Source organism: Hyaena hyaena, unplaced genomic scaffold (assembly GCF_003009895.1).
Source record: "Hyaena hyaena isolate Hyena2069 unplaced genomic scaffold, ASM300989v1 scaffold_528, whole genome shotgun sequence".
NCBI lineage: Eukaryota > Metazoa > Chordata > Mammalia > Carnivora > Hyaenidae > Hyaena > Hyaena hyaena.
In genome coordinates, this window is record NW_024081158.1 from 778,819 (window position 1) to 795,982 (window position 17,164).

At 36.7% G+C, this 17,164-nt stretch overlaps 1 protein-coding gene across 6 annotated transcripts in view; it reads right to left on the minus strand.

The window, feature by feature from the left end:
- Positions 1 to 2,749: 2,749 nt before the first annotated feature.
- HEPACAM2 (HEPACAM family member 2) overlaps positions 2,750 to 17,164 on the minus strand; it is a 46,093-nt gene continuing 31,678 nt past the window's right edge. For 3 of the 6 annotated variants that reach the window (XM_039255427.1, XM_039255426.1, XM_039255428.1), the window contains 6 exons: positions 14,473 to 14,598; positions 14,360 to 14,384; positions 14,230 to 14,267; positions 12,807 to 12,880; positions 10,327 to 10,436; positions 2,750 to 3,057 (listed from right to left, as the gene is read on the minus strand). In XM_039255427.1, coding sequence (XP_039111358.1) covers positions 2,991 to 3,057; positions 10,327 to 10,436; positions 12,807 to 12,880; positions 14,230 to 14,267; positions 14,360 to 14,384; positions 14,473 to 14,598 — 440 coding nt within the window. In that variant the 3' untranslated portion in view covers positions 2,750 to 2,990. Of the gene's footprint in view, positions 3,058 to 6,639; positions 7,324 to 10,322; positions 10,437 to 12,806; positions 12,881 to 14,229; positions 14,268 to 14,359; positions 14,385 to 14,472; positions 14,599 to 17,164 lie in introns of those variants that run through there. The other 3 variants (XM_039255431.1, XM_039255430.1, XM_039255429.1) reach the window with 2 other exon arrangements.

Here is a 17,164-nt window from a genome sequence, read left to right on the forward strand (position 1 = left end):
TACGTAGTACTTTATAAAAATGATAAGGGTGCAAGTGAGGTGACATGCTGAGTTCTTAAATGAGAAACAAACGTTTTATGTCTAGTTCCTTGTTCAGTTATTTAAGCAAAGGCAGCATCTTGGTTAAGATTTATATCTGACATTGTCTGCTAAGAAGAAAGATATTTTTAGTAAGTTAATAAAATCATAGGCTATGGAATTTAGAGAAATTAAAGAGCTTGTTTGGTCCTACCCTCTCATATTACAGATTAGACAACGGTGGCTGGGCAGAAGAAAACAGTGCTTGGTTTTGCATGAACGTATACACTTGTATTTTGCTAATATCAATTCTAGGTTTGTAACCTAGTAACTGAATATTATTTATTTATTTAAATTTATTTCGCCCATTGTATGGGTAAGTGGACATATGACCAGGGCTCCAACAGAGTTTTGTGAATAGCACTATGGGCCTTATCGAGGCAGCTGCACAGCAGGGGTGATATTGGCACTGATAATCTTCAAAAGTAAACAGAAATTTTCCAGAAGAACAAAGAGACAGATCATGGAGGTTTTCCATTATAGTATGATGTGTTTTATTGTTCAAATTGGGACTTGCTGAGAGTAGATGGATTAAAACAAATGCAATTTTAAGTGTGTACGTTGGAAGAGAGGGGAGGTGATGAACTATTTCCTTCATGATATGGGAAACTAAATCAAGGATGGATATGGAATCAAGCAAATATCTTTGTCTATCAACATCCAATTATGACTACTTGACAGGTTAGTCTCTTACTACTGAGGGCTTTATTAAAAAAAAAATTAATGTTTATTTATTTTTGAGAGATGGAGAGAGACAGAACATGAACAGGAGAGGAGCAGAGAGAGAGAGAGACACAGAATCGGAGGCAGGCTCCAGGTTCTGAGTTTTTAGCACAGAGCCTGATGCAGGGCTCAAACTCACAAACTATAAGATCATGACCTGAGCTGAAGTCAGATGCTTAACTGACTGAGCCACCCAGGAGTTTATTACTGAGGGCTTTAAACTAAGAATCAGAACTTCCAGTTGGTAAATTTTTTAATATGAAAAATCATAAAGTTAAAAAAGCATATTTAATTTAAAAATATGTTAAGCTCTGTGTTAATTAGACTAATGAAATATTACTAAAATAGAACTGTCTGAGACAATGTATAGTTTTTAGGTGGTGGCCATTGTAAACACAGGAACCTCCTTCACCAGAAACAAAAATATATAGGACCACCCTCTTTCTTAGATATTTATGGATTCACAAGGATAAAATTCATGTTCAATTTCTCTCTTATTGTCTTTTTAAAGTGTGCCCAGATTATCATTAAAATTTCTTTCCAAGTTCTCTTGCTTCTTAACCTTCTTTGGCTTCTCTTTACTCTCCTGAAGTTGGTATTTGCAAGGGTGTTTCCTACTATTTACTCTCGATCTCATCCTCTTGCATTCATTTCTACTTGTTCCTCATTTCCCTAACAACCTCTATTCTATTCAGATGTCCACTGTTCCCTGACCCAGGCACGTGCTCCTGGGAGTGTTGACTTCATCTTCATGTCCAGGGGAGTAAATCCTGAGTACTGTATCAATCAAGATAATCTCATACCTCTTGCCAGTTGTTGCTTTAGGAAAGGATCTGTGGCATATCCAAGGAAACACTCCTGGAATCCTGGTGGAGGCTGCTGGGAAAGGTTTCCTTATACTTAAAACAAAACAAAACAAAACAAAACAAAACAAAAACAACCTAGGAAAAGGTGGCTTTTTCCAAGTTCTGAATTTTGTGGTGTCTGGATGTAATTTCTGCATTGCTGCAGCCGTCTGTAACCATGAGAGCAGAGTGGAAAAAATGGAGGGGCACTTGGGTTCTTGATGATGAGAAGGAAATCTGACAAGAGCAGATAAAAAAGGGGTCAGCCAGACGTCTGAGACCGGATACTCCCTTTACATGCTTTTGGCTTCTGGAACCTTGCTTGCCTTCAGTGTCTACCAACTGCCTGTGTAGCATAACCGATAGGTGCCTCACCACCTTTTTTTTCCCCCCTCCTTGAGCCTCTTTAATCCCACCCATAAAAGGAGGCAGCGCCAGGGCTCAGGGTTCAACCTTTGGAGGTGACTCTGCTGGGCCAGCACCTGTGCGAAATAAAGTCTTTTCTGATTCCCTGAGTGTATGTAGCTTGTTTCTTCCGGGGGCGCCGAGTGCCCTGAGTGTATGTAGCTTGTTTCTTCCTGGGCGCCAAGTGTTTGCTGTAACAATGATACTCTTGAGTCATTAAAGTAACCATTCCTGGAGTCTACTTTGCATTTGAACTTACTGTCATTTGAGATAATAAATTATTCTAAGTCAGTTTTAGCCAGAGTTTTCTGTTATTTGCTGCCAAGTGCATTGTAAGTAGATAAAAATGATTCAAATTTATTTCTTAAATCCAGACCTCTCCTCAAAGTTCTCACCTTGGATATGCAACTGTGTATCATGCACTTCTATTTGGAAACCTTAACTCCACCTGACAAGTGACCTGTGGGTGATACACTAGTTATTTTGTAAGTAATAAGGATAAAATTTTGTAGACAGTCAGATTCTGACAACTCTTCTTCCTGAAGAAAAAACAGTTTGTTAAGGTCTCAGTGAACTGTAGACCAAAGTTATCCAGTACCCCTGAGAATCAGTCTCAGAGAAACTTGGTTATTGGAAACATAGAAATTTATTTGCCTTTTATAAATGTGGTCGTCATTAAATATGCAGAGGGCAGGTAATCTAATTCATTACAATTCAAAAAACATTTATTGTCTGTGTTCTAAAGTACACATGTTGGGATGGATGCCATATGGGACCCTCAGAAGAGCATGTGATCATGAGGGTCTCTGAAGTGCCAACCTTTGGGACGACTGCGTTATGTAGAATTTAAGGAGCTGACAGCTCCAAAGCTTCAGAAATCTCTGTCATTAAGCTAAGGTGGAATTCTGCTGCAGAGGAAGCAATCTGCCAATTTATGCCCTATTGTATTGCGAGCAGTTGAGTTGTCATCTTTCCTAGGCGTATATTCAAGTGAGAAAGTTCTGACCTGAAAAAGAAATAAACTGTTTGCTGGGAGGCCAATAGTATTTGAAACTAATGAAGTTCCTCAAGTAGGGCTGACAGAAGAAAAGTTGGCGTGCCCACCACTGTAGGACGCTCAGTCCAGAGAAATGATTAGAATTGACCGTGGACTTTGGAGCCGGAAGTGTGGTTTAGAGATCAGCTCTGCCACTCATTGGTTTGGAGATTTTCACAGTCTTTTGACAGACTTCTAACTGAGTCTCTGTTCCTTCATCTGTAAAATGATCATGCTTATTCTAGTCCACAAAGTTCTTGTGAAGATCAAAGTCAGTAATGGGTATGAAAGTGTTTATAAACGTCAAAGTTAACATGGTAATGCCAATAAACATTGTATCTCAGAGATGAGAAGGACAGAGACTAACTGTAAAATCCAAGTGCTATGTCTAATTTCCGAGTCTGCTTGTGAGAAAGAAAGCTTTGCTTTTTTTACAGCTTCATGAAACTAAAGCATATATATTCATGTACATTTGAACATGAACTTTAGAGGAACGTGTAAGAATGACATAATAACTCACAGGGTTACACAATAATATAGAAACAAAAAATAGAAACTTCCCAAAAACAAATTAAATCTTTAATAATATATATAGTAAAATACCCATATGCCATGTACTGTTACACTCAATTTTATTATTTTAACAAAACCTCATAAGGTGCTATGATCTTGTAAAACTGAGTGATCAAATGGGTTATCTTTGAGTGTACATGTGCAGTTTGTTTGAACTGAAATTGTCTTAATCTGGAAAGAGAAATGTCAGAAAAACAAGGGAAACTGTTTTATTTATAAGCGTTTTATTTTTCTTTGTTTTAAAGTCTATCTGTAGGAGGTACTCTTTAGTGAATACTAGGAATATAATTCTATTCCAAGTGAGAAGCAATAATGTCAAGTTAAAAATTTTAACAAGAGCTCAGCTAAGATTATGTATAGTAATAAGGAAAGAACTTCGGGCTGGGTTTTAAAGATTAATTTGTTAATTAGGTAAACATCTGGGTTTGGTTCATCACTTCCCTTGGAAACCTTGATTAATTTATGAGATTTTCATTCCCATTTACTAAAAAAAGCAGTGAGTCATCCAGTGTTACACACCAATGACAGCAAAAGTTAATTGGATTCTAGATCCTTTTGCATTTCTCCCTTCAACAGCTCCTTGTTGCTTTGAGTGGAACCATGCTCTCAGAGACTCTGTATTTGTGTGGGCGAGAGAGAGCAATACAGAAATGAGAGCCATTACAAGTGCTTGGCAAGTGAGTTTGAAAAAATAAAAATATATGTTCGTGTCTCCTTTGGTTTGTGGCAAGATACTCTGGAGGGAAACACACAGGTAGCCAAACCAAAAAAAAAAAATCTAAAAAATAAAAAAAGGAATGCAAACACCTGTCCTGGTGGATACTTTTTATAGGATTTTGGTTTGTGAATCATATGAGTGTATTATTACCTATTCGAGAAAAGGCCTGTATAAGATGGTCTATGATTTAAAGTGTTCCAGGGTTGGGTCTTGGAAGGGGAACACAGAGATACAGCTCCAGCTCGTTGTAACCAATCTGCTCTTCAAGAAATAGATGCAGGGGGCATAGGAAGGGAGGGGATTCAAGATGGAGAAAGGAGGGGAGAGGTAGATGGACCTGTGACAAGCAGTGGCTGGGAAGGCTGACCTGCTCTCTCCCAGCCCTGTGATGAGACTGCAACCTTTCTTTGGCTTCGACAGTAACATATTGCATTTCATTTAGAAATACCTCCTCAGACATCTACCTGTGTATACTGTGTGATCTTGGTGGTATGAAACAATACTCAGAGATGAAGGGGAATTCATCATGCTGGTTATCGACCTCATTTCCGCTTTCAACTTGCCTTTGTAAACTCACATGATTCCTTTATCTTGTTTCCTGTATCAACCTTATATTCTTGTTACATTATGCATTTATATGAACTAAATCATATAAACCATAAATCCTTTCCAGAACTGGAAGGTGTATGAATGAATACATGCATCACTCATCTAGGAAAATGTTGATAGGTTATTTCTGAGAGGTGAGAATACAAGTGATTTTATATTATTTTTCTAGACTTACTGAGATATAATTGACATATAACATGGTGAATGTTTAATGTGTGATGATTTGGTACATGCATATGTTGTGAAATAATTTACCACAGTAAGATTAGTAAACCAGCCATTACCTCACATGGCTGCAATTTTCCTTTTTGCTGTTCTTGTGAGAATGTTTAAGATTTACTTTCTAGGGTGATTTTAATTATCTTATGGATGGCCTTCTGCATTTCCAAGTATGTATGTATACACATATTATATGTATATTTACAATGGGCATAACTCTCTTTTCTAATTAGATAAAAACAATTTTTACCAAATGCAAAAGAACATATTTGTGGTGGGACTGGTGGACTTTTCCAGCAGAAAAATGCATAATGTGCAAAAATGCATGATAATTAGTCTTAGTTTTCCTTTTAGCATCGGCTTCTGTGAAAACACGGAAGGTACAGTGTAAATATAGTGGTTCATTTGAAACACTTTGAAAAAGAAATGCTGCACTTTTGCTTTCTTTTTTTGTGTGTAAAATACTAGGTCATGAGATAGAGTTTAAAGTCAGTAAATACAGACGTACATCTTCTTTTTTAATAGTTACAGTGTGAACCACTCTATGGATCTAATGTCATTTAAAAATCCCCTATCGTTGAATATTTGGATTGTTCTTACCTTTGTTTGGCCAGAAGGAAATCTTAAAGTGTGGCACTGGCAGGTCAGAGTGTTTGTAGCCAATATCATTACACACAAATATCCGTCTTTTGTCTTAAAGATCTATCTACCACACTCAGGTGACCTTACTGTCCCCACTCCCTGGGCCTCTTGCATGCTACACAGCTGCCTTATGCTACTTTGTACACTTACTTCTCTCTAGGCTGCAGACCACCTTCCCTTCACAGTTTCTGCAACCTGACGCTTGGTCATCTCATAGTTTTATCTGGTACCGTTTATCTAGCAGTCTTACCTCATGATGATTGTTATCTGAATCAGTTATTTCACTTGGAGGTTGTAAATTGGTGTTTTCTGAATCTACCACTTGGTCTCTAACTGATTTTTTAAATGTTTATTTATTTTGAGAGAGCTAGCGAGAGAGAGAGAGAGAGAGAGAGCACAAGCAGGGGAGAGGCAGAGAGAGTGGGAAAGAGAGAATCCCAAGCAGGCTCTGCACCATTAGGGGCAGAGCCCAATGTGGGGCTTGATCATGACCTGAGCTGAAATCAACAGCTGGCCACTTTACTGACTGAGCCACCCAGGCACCTCTCTTTCTGATTTATTTTAACACAGCAATATACAAGGAGGGAGATCTTTCCCAGAATCAATAATGTAATAAAGTAAAAATTTCAAGACTGGAAAAAAAATAGCCATGAAAGAGAAGATTCTTATTTTAGTAGTTCTCTACCATATATACTTTATTGCACATTGAGAAATAAAGATAAAAAAATCTAATTGTACAATCTGACTTTTATATAAAATTTTTGCCCTGCAAGACAAAGAATCAGGCCATATAAAAGCAAAACCAGAATAATTTATTTGAATCCATCTTTCCTTGAACAAAAATAAAAATAGGACTTTAATATGTCATTTCCTTTAGTGTTTTATGCCTTTTCAAAAAAACCATTGGTAATTGACAGCCTAGGAGAAGGCACACATTGCTGTTTTGATAGCCGTCCTTATTTTGTGGTACAAACAACAAGAAGGAAATTTGGGAATAATATTTTAAAAAATTAGTATAGTAATTTAACAGGAACGAGAATTTAATAAAATAAAGCCTCCTGGAAATTTTATAAACATAAAGTTTCCACATTTGTAACTCAAATAGGATAGTCCATGTTGTTTAAAGTGGAAGTATAGATTAGAACTAATTGAGATGTTTAGAGAAATTTGATATGAAAAGAGTAATTGGAAAGTCCCATCTTTTTTCTTCCTCACAGTCTGCATGATAAAGACTGTGCACTGAGAACTATTTTCCTACCATGTTCCTCCTTTGCACAATGCATTGTGTGTTTGCTGGAAAACCTTCAGTCCAGTTTTATAAATGACTCTATTCTGCATTAAAAAGGAGTAAAGAATAAGAGGTATTGGGCTTGATTTCTTCACCGATGCCGGATGAATATACATTTCCATTTTTTTCCTCAAAATGTTCCTTCATTATTTCACTCCAGTGCACAGCTTTACCCAGGAATGCTCACCTGGCAAAGAGATGTTACAAGATATATAAAATATTCTACAGATTTTCAGTTCCACAGGTAGAACCTTAAATTCTTTTATTCCTTTCAATAGCTGCAAATAACAAGTGCTTTTGAACTAGTTTAGGAAAACTACATTTATAAGCCAGTAAGTATAAAGAGTAAGCAATCACTGAATTCTGTAGATAATTTCCTTTTGAAAGTATAGGTTTAGTAAAAGGTTTACTTACTCAAATGTCCTGATTTTAAGATACCAACAGCCAGTCAAGGGTTTAAAACAAACTGTGCCTGGAGCATTTTATGAGGTCAACAGATAGCATTTAAATAAATGTAGCCTTCAGTTCAATAAACAAATAACAGCTGAATACTAAAATATGAAAACAGGTCAACTTACCAATTTGTTAAACATCAGTCCAATTAGGTAACAGACACATGCAGTAAGGAAAACAATGCTGTTAGAATAGTCTAAGAGCCAAAGAAAGAATTTTTTGGCTGTCTTTCCTATTACAGAAGCAACTGTCAAACAGAGGTACAAGAAAGCAGTAAGTTATTTTTCTTTACCCAGAGTTGGCACCTTCACTTTGGAAATGGTGGGATGAGAGAGATTCACTAACCACCTGTAATACTACATTATTCATAAAATTGATCTTTGAGTTTAACTGGACTTAAAGAACAAAGCCATAGGCAGTCAGGAAAGAAAAATAGCCTCTGCATGGTTAGGGAATACTTATTTTATTGAGGAATATTTATTCTACTAAGAACCACCAGTCTTTAGATAAAATAAGCAAACAAGAGCCTACTAAACTATGGAATCCTTAAAAGACTGAGCCTTACTTAATCTCTATCCCTAACAGATAGTTACTGTTCTGGAAATATTTGTAGATTGACTATAAATAAAATAAGTGTAAGACAGTTTCCAATGAAACAAAACACTCTACTTGTTCATTGTTAAAATTTAGAATAGGTAAAATAAATCTGTATTCAAGGAAAATGACAGTTAAAAAAATGTTGGCTCCCTTTTAGTAGGAGTTGGAAGAGAGGAAGAGAAAGGAAATTTTAAAAGAGATTTTAGAGAAAAGGAGACAGTCTTCCAGAGAGAAAAGAAAAAAAAAAGGGAAGATTCAGAGAGGGCAGACATCAAAGGATGGAGGTAAAGGAAGAGGGAGTCTTTGGAAGACAAAGACTCACAAAGGGAAGTAAAGAAAGATAAGGACGATAAGAAAGGAGCTGAAAGCAGCCGTGGAGATGGGGAGAGGGACAGGCGGTGTGAACCTGGGTTCTGAGGTTGCTGCCCCTCGAGGGAGCATGTCCTCAATAGCTCCTTCATGTGCTAGAAAAATAAAAATGCATTTCTGCTTTATTTTCAACCTCCCAAGTTTATTTCTGAAATAAAGTTTTATATTCCCAAGAAACTCTAAGGATATTGCTCATGTCTGAAAGCAGTCTAGTTTCAGAGGGTGATTTTCTTTTTTAACTTAGAGAATCGTGGCTTTTTTTCCCACATACAAAACCAACCTAATCATTTTATTTTGTGTTCTGAAATTGTAGCTGCCATATTCTACAGTTTTAACTCAGCATTTATTTTATTTTGGGGAGCTTTAAAAGATAAACCTCAAGTTTTCATGTTTCGTTTGCATTCTAATTGGAAAAATAGATAATGCAGCATGAAAGACATAGAAAAAACAATGAATTTAAATAGGATAAAATTCTTAATTGTATATAATCTTAAAATTAGGAAGCAGACATACTCTCAAAATTCTTTCTGTTCCTTGTATTTAACAAAGAAAAATATTCCTTAATTTTCTATTCCAGAAGTAAAGAGAGTCAGGTATCATTTTAGAGAGGTAGGTTTTTATTTTTATTTTTTTTTAATCTGTCATGGAATAATATTCCACTTCTTGTGTTCTACTAGATGGATAATATGATTACTTAAAACATCTTCTTTTCTTTTCAAACCAGAAGTTTCTAGCTCTGTCAGAGTCTGCTTCTAAAGTACTTGAGTCCCTTTTCTCCAGGCACCCTGGGTCAAGCAGGAATGCACTGATGGGTCCTCTGAGGTGTCTTGCCACTTAGCCCTTAAATGACTGCAGAGTCCCCCCTCCCACTCCCAGGACTGGGTCTCCTCCCCTTAAGATGATTTCCCATGCATTCATCCACTGCTAGCTGTTATTTTTGGTATTTATCCAGAGGTGTGTCTGAATTACTTTGCTAGCACTGTTTCTTTTGCCAGAGGGGAAGTTCCTGCCATGTGGTTATTGATGTTCTTTTCAAAGTCAATAAATGACAAATAAAGAAATGATGGAAGATGATTTGTGGCAGTTATGCCTGTGGGCAGCTACAGCACAAAAAAGGGAAGTTCATTTCATTATTTCAAAAGAGCTGTAGGCTTAGTTTCTCCATGGCTGGGAAGGGAGGGCAACTCCTTAGTGTCAGCCCTGAGGTTAACTGGATAAGTAGTTTCCTGGCTTTGGCCTCAGCTCAGGTTTTATCCTCTCTAGGCATGAGGCCAGTCCTTGCTGTGATTCTGCTCACTTGAGAGTAGACTGCCTCAAATTTGTAAGAGGTTGGGCGTTTGATGGTGACAGTCCTGTGCATATTTTGTAGTTGTTTTGTTTTGTTTTGTTTTCCTGGTCCTATTTGCAGTGACAGATCATTGGCCCTAAAACCACCACAGTCATTGGAAAATCATCAAGATAACCAAAAATGTCTTGCAAATAGGACTGAAAACCTCTTTCATACCCAGATGTAGATTCACTGGGGGCAAACACTGGATTCCAGGCTCTTCATCTAGTCCACTGGTCCAAGTGCACAATCCTAGGACATACTTGTGTGTTTATTTTTTCCCTAAAATTATTTTCTGGTGGGGAAGTTTGTTCAAGTGTACAGAAGCTGTAATTTCCTGTTTTAATATATTTCTTCTGAGCCTTTCAGTAAATTCTGGGGAAAGCAGGGACTGAATGCTGAGCCCCTCCAAAGTAGCATCACCAAATACAAGTTCATACTTACTCTGGACGGTCGTGCTCTTGGGCAGGGATGTACTGAATGACTTCGTAAATTGTATTGTGCAAATCTTGTCCTGATACACCATCAGAGGCTGGAACCGACCTACTTGGCATCTAGAAAATGTGGCACATCAAAAAAGAATTAGCAGACTAGTAAATAGTGTGTCTACTCTACTGCATGGTTGAAAACAATTGGAGGTAGTGATGATTAGAGAACTAGATCTGGTTATCTTCCCTACGATGTTCATTTTCTCCTTGCTACAGTTTCCTGCACTTACCCTATGGTAGTTTGTGTAGCAGCATAGCTATGAAGTCAGGAGAGGAAGAGCTTGACAAAAGCTAATGCTTTTTTTTTCTTCATTTAAGAAAAAAGCTGGCAGTACTGTAAATGAAATATAATAGAAAAAATAGCAAAAGAGAAGATATCAGGACAGCTTTAGAATCAGAGAGCATATATGATTATCTTTTATATTACATCTCAGCTTTTTGACACTACTTGCCAATTATTCATGCAAGGATGGTTGAATGGAAAAAAAAAACTTTTAAAAACTCAAAAAGTTAGTAATTGAATTTATTTCCCTTCTTAACTTCAGTTTTGAGATCTTGGTTTGAATATTATTTTTCCTTCTCTCCTCAAAGCCATTGTATTTGGCTGCTAATGTTCACACAGAACGGCCGTGCTGCCTTCTTCTCACATAGGTTCTCCTACACACTCCTGCTCCTAGTGCTTTTCCTTCCATTGTTGGTGTTGATTTCTTACTTCTTCCCAAAGCACCTGGCACCACCAGTTGAATAACCTTCACTGATTCCTCAGGAATTTTAAGCTTTGAAGATAGGTACGGCTCCAAATTACATTATTGTACTTATGACAGAAGTAAGTGCTGCTTTTGATATGGAGTCAGCATGTTCATTTCTCTGCCCCATGTTCTTGGGGATTATAGCATTTTGAGTAAACAGAGGTCCTCCCAATAGCACCTTGAAACCGAGTACTGATTAATCGTAGGCTAAATTTAAAGTTTCTTACATAGATCTCACTCCTTTGTAATGAATTCCTAGGGATAAACACTACATTATTTTATTAATTAAAAAAATTTTAAATGTTTTATTTATCTGAGAAAGAGAGAGAGAGAGCGCACACACACGCACATACACACACACGCACGCACATGTGCGCGCAAGCGGGGGAGGGGCAGAGAGTGATGGAGACACATTCTGAGCTGTCAGCACAGAGCCCAATGCCAGGTGGAACTCAGGAACCCAGAGATCAAGACCTGAGCCAAAGTCTGACGCTTAACCAACTGAACCACCCCGGTGCCCCGAAACTACATTATTTTAAGTAAAGAAACAACCAGCTTCAAAAATTCAATTCTAAGTCTTCAGTTTCCTGCTCTCCTATTTAAAAGCCACACCTGAGAGGGGTGCTTTCTACTGTGGTAAGAAGCTGTTTGAAATAATTGACCTACAAATATTTATTTTCGTCTTTTTGGTTGTAGAAGTGAAAGGGGAGTCAATGCTGTCTGAGACTGGATAGGGCAGTGCAGAGCCTTGTGATGTGGGAGCTGGGGCTGCCGACTTGCCCTCAGGACCATGAAATCCAGTCTCCTTCTATTACTCACATGGCATTTGTGAAATAAAGTCTGTGGCTAGGAAAATTAATACACATTGATAGAAGTCACTGAACAGATGAGGTAACTAATCTCTAATGACAAATAGTTCTTTAAAAAGAAGAAGAAGAAAAAAAAAAAAGGAAATGATAATGCCCAAAGCGAGTAGTCTGTTTATGGCCCCTTCCCTAAGTGAACTATTATAAGGGAACAAGGAAGCAGAGGGAAGACTGACCCTACAAAAATCTATAAAGATAGTAATGAGTTGATTAGCTTAGAGAACATTCTTTATGTCTGTTAAACAAAACGGATTGGTTTAAAAGACATTATCTTTGCACCCTGAAAAAAATGTTTCAACAGTGTAAAATGTCTCCTTTTTGCATCTCATGCACCTTTAGGATAAAAATAAAGTTGTGTACTTGCGTAGTTTGGGTTTATATGGTCCCTTTCTTCTGAAGAGCATAAGGGTATGATCAATCGTCTTTGCAAAACATGAGGGGAAGTGAAGGGGAAACTGAGGTACAGAGAGAGAGAGTTAGGGAAGTGACAGGCTGTAGCCATGAAGGTGATGCAGAATGATTTAAATCAGGGTCCCCTGATCCCCTGTTTGTTCACTTCTCTTGAACTTCAAACTAGTTAGTTTTCTCTTCACTGAGCTTACCAGGTAAAGAATGTTAACGAATTAGTGAAATCCCTAATTCATGTTAGCCTTATTTATAAAGGCCACGAAAGATGCTTTAGCTCCTCAGATCCAGCAACGTCATTCATTATAGAGGGAGCAAACTCTGCTGAAGGTAGTGCAGACCCTTGACCACACTGCCCAAGCACTTAACTAAATGCTGCTTACACCTCTGGTTAATCAGCTATTAGGAAAACCAACCCTGGGAACACCAGAAGCATCTAGAAAAGCAACAAATTCATATATTCCGAAGTCATCCAGAGCATCTTCATGGCCTGAAATGTAAAACAAATACTACTCACAAATCAAATACCTCCATCTGCTATTGCAATTTTTTAAGCCTTTGTAAAACTTATTATTGTTTATTTCAAGTGGTATGTGTATAAAACCAATTTAACATTTCCTAAAACCCTGTAGTCATATTGTCAACTAAGCAGTGTGGGAAGTCACCCCTGAAGCTGAGAATTGAAACTGAATTGGGACAATTATTCTTAAAGCTTGATGTGGGAATGGTGTATTATATACATTCAAACAAACTCATGTGGGCAGGCTTGTCCTCTGTAACTCTGAGTAACCAAGACTTAGCACACCAAGACTTCAGCCTGGGAATCACAGCATCTCTTAATCTACACATAATGTCTGTTGCACCCTGTCAGATCTAAAACAGAGACCACCAGAACCAATAATATCAATGATAATGTATAATGTATATTATTTATTTTAATTATTATACATAATGTACTACTGTAGCTGCCCATATATACAAAATGTAATACAATGCAGTATCAAAATCACTCAAACTATCATCTGCAAAATGATGGGAGTGGGGTGATTGGGAGGAACCAGATGGTCTCTGGGGCTTGATAAGAGGAAGCAAACCCACATTTAGTAAGCATCCTGGCATATTAGGCCCTCCATCTACATCAGTGTATTTAAGTCTCATCACAGCCCTGATGTGGGGGCAGTAATTATCTCTGTTATATAGATGAGGGAAGTTGAAGTCAGGAAAAATTAATTAATTTTCCCAAGGTGACATTGAGAAAAAGTGGCATATAGGGCACTGCGACCCAGCTCCAAGTGACTCCAAGGCCTGGGAGGTCGTCCCATTCTTAATGCATAACTGACTCAGTAGGGAGTCAGTAGTGAAGAGCGAGGAGGGGGCCAGCTGGGGACAAAGAAGCAGCAAACCTATCAAACCTCCCTGCCCACTGCTCCCAGGGAGGGAGCTGCCAGCATTGTCTCTGCTTTAGGAATGAATAAAGTGAGGGGATCTTGGGCATTTTCAAAATAATAAAGGGATCAATAGATTAGGATTCAAAAGAGCTCAGTGATGGTGGGCAAGTGACTTAATCTCTGAGCCTTGATTTTCTAGCCTATAAAATAGTGTTCAGTGCCTTTCACGCTTATTTTACAGATTGGTATGACTTACAATAAAACCAATACAAGGGATAGCACTTTATACAATGAGGGCACTATTCAAAGGTAAGGGATTGTTTGTATTATATCAGTATTAGCTTATGTGAATTCTATTATATCAACAGTGCGTTATATATAATAATTAAAGTGAGCAATATTAATGAATACACATTAACATTACATTAGTCCCTTTCAGCATAGCCATTACCTGAAAATGTTTGAGCTTTCCTGTATTCTGTCTCTGGTCTGAAAAGACAAAGACACATTTCTGTTACTGCTAATAACTGAGGAAAAAACATGCAAGAAAAAAATTATTTTTGTAGACATATGTGCATTACCTGCCTTGTAGCTTCTGTTTTATAGCTAAAACCAAGAGAAAAAAAAAACAATAAGGTACTTTTAAGCATGTATATAAAACCATAGGTAAATTTTCTTTCTAATTTTAACCTACCTTTATACGGTTGATATTTTTTCCATAGGAAGAGAAGACACATGGATATAATCAAAAAGAGTGATACTCCAGTTATACTTGCTAAAGGGGACAATGATTTCCCCTTTAGTGCAAGCTTCTCGAGTCCTAAATAAAAAGACACACTTTAAATATTTTTATTAAAGATTAATAATAAATTACTGTATCGCTTGGCTTGTTTATGCTTTACCTGGGGACATTACTGCATCTATATATTATATATTACCTATTTTGTGTGTATATATATATACACATATATATATATTGAGAGAGAGAGGAGAGAGGAGAGAGAGAGGGAGAGAACGTGAGAGAGTGGTAGCGAGCAAGTGAGAGAGAATGACACAGACCAAGCAGAAGGGATGCACTTATTTTAGGACACACAGCAATTTGATCACAATGGCCTACATTCTCTAAGGATTTTGTGATTGGAAATGTGGTAAGCTTCCCAGGATACAACTGATGTGTTGAACTAGATAGAGATCATATAAAGCGTACGTCCATACTTTCCGATAGTGTTCACCACCATTTAACCATTTAACTTTGATCTCATTGTATAAAACATCCCGAGATGCTAAGTTGTTCTCTCTCTTTCTTTTTATCTCACTCTTTTAGTATGAATCAGGTACATGGACTTCCTGGGCAGGTGGTATGTGATTTTTGATTCTAGATCTAGACTAGAACACCAAAAAACTTCTTCGAAAGATTATTTTTCCTTATTTTCTCTGTTAATAATTTATATTCTCTCACTGTTGGAAAGCTGACCTTTTTAGTTTGGAACTACTTTAGCATTTGGGTGGTCTCTTTGTGAGGTCCAAACCTATCTTTGAATACTCTGCTCCTACCTTATAGTTTTGTTCTTTTCTAAAGAGCTGGGCAACTTTGGGTGAGCCACTTGACTGATGGCCTTCATTCTTACACTAGTAAAATGAGGAGGTTAGAGTGAGAGGCCTTTAAGTTTTGTGGCTGCTCTAATAGTCTAGAATTTGGGGCAACCAGAGAGTTTTACATCAAGTGTATTATATAAATAGGACACTATCCAGTGGCCTACCAGTAACTGAATCTCAAAAAAAAAAAAAAAAAAAATGTGTTCACATACATACATACATAGGTTATAAATGATAACCTTTTCATGATATAAAGGAAGTATAGCACATAACTTAGAAATAATTATAAAATAGGCAATACTCTTTATTCTTAATTATACATAGCTAACTGATTCTCAGGAAATGGATTTGTTGATTTTTGCTAACCTCTTAAATTTTCCATCAATGGGTTAAATTCAACCATATTTTGAAAAAATTAGACTTCAGATAACTACTTTGATTATCTATGCAACTGAAGAGAGAAATAAGTTACATCATAAATGAACAAGTTTAGTTTCATTATGAATGTTGGTTGATACTTAGTAAGATGAAAATGAAATGGCGACATACATTGGAACTTCATTCATTCATCAATCATGTGAATGACTGCTGGACTGAATAACAGTTTTTGATGCTGGAAGAATATTTCCTCAATTTTTTTTGTGCCATACATAATGTGATGGCTGTGAACATAATATAGTCTTAAATTTAATTGACCTTATTATTTTCTCCATCATTTTCTCTTTTTTAATCTTTTTTTTTTTTTTTTTTTTTACTTTAAAGAGAAAGTACACATGGGAGAGGGGCAAAGGGAGAGGGAGAGAGAGAATATTAAGCAGGCTCCTGCCTAGCATGGAGCCCTACTCAGGGCTCAATCTCATGACCATGAGATCATGATCTGAACCGAAATCAAGAGTGGATGTTCAACCCAGGTGCCCCTCTCCATCACTTTCTTAAGTATAGACAATCTTACTGCAGAACAACACCATCCCATGAGTTTTTTGTAAGTAGTATTTTTGTGATTATTAAGTTCAAAATATTTTATAATTTTCATTGAGATTTCTTATATGACCTATAAGCTATTAAAAAACATGTTGCTTAATTTCCTTAAGTTGGGGAGTTTTCTAGTTTTGTTGTCTGTTATTGAGTTTTAGTTGAATTCTACTCTAGGGGGCAGACCTTGTTTGATATCAATCTTTTGAATGCCAAGATTTTAGAAAAATGACAATATACATGGTCATATACAAAGAGGGGGTGTTCTACAGTTGTTGTTATGTTATAGTCTATATTAATTCAATTAGGTCAAATTATTTTTCTCTATTCCTACTAAGTTTTTGCCTATTTATTTTATTAGTTATATGCTAAAAATATCCCACTCTGGTTATGGATTTTTCTACTTTGTTGATTTTTGCTATTTATTAGATACCTTTTGAAGCACTGCTAGTAGATGCATACAAATTCAGAATGTGTACATCCTCCTGCTAGAGACACCACTTCATTTCTTACAAAACGTCCACTTTTTTTAATCTAAAGTAATGCTTCTTGTCTCAAAAAAATTATCTAATTATTATCTAATTGGTCTGATATTAGTAACAGTATATAAGTTTTCTTTTGACTATTTGTATGGTTACTTGTTCATCCTTTTACTTTCAATCTTTCAGTATTTATATATAAGATGTATATCTTACAACCATCAAATAGTATTTTTTGTATTGAATAGTATTTTTTAAAGTTTATGTATTTATTGAGAGAGAGCGAGTATGAGTGGGGGATGAGAAGAAAGAGAGAGGGAGAGGGAGAATCCCAAGCAG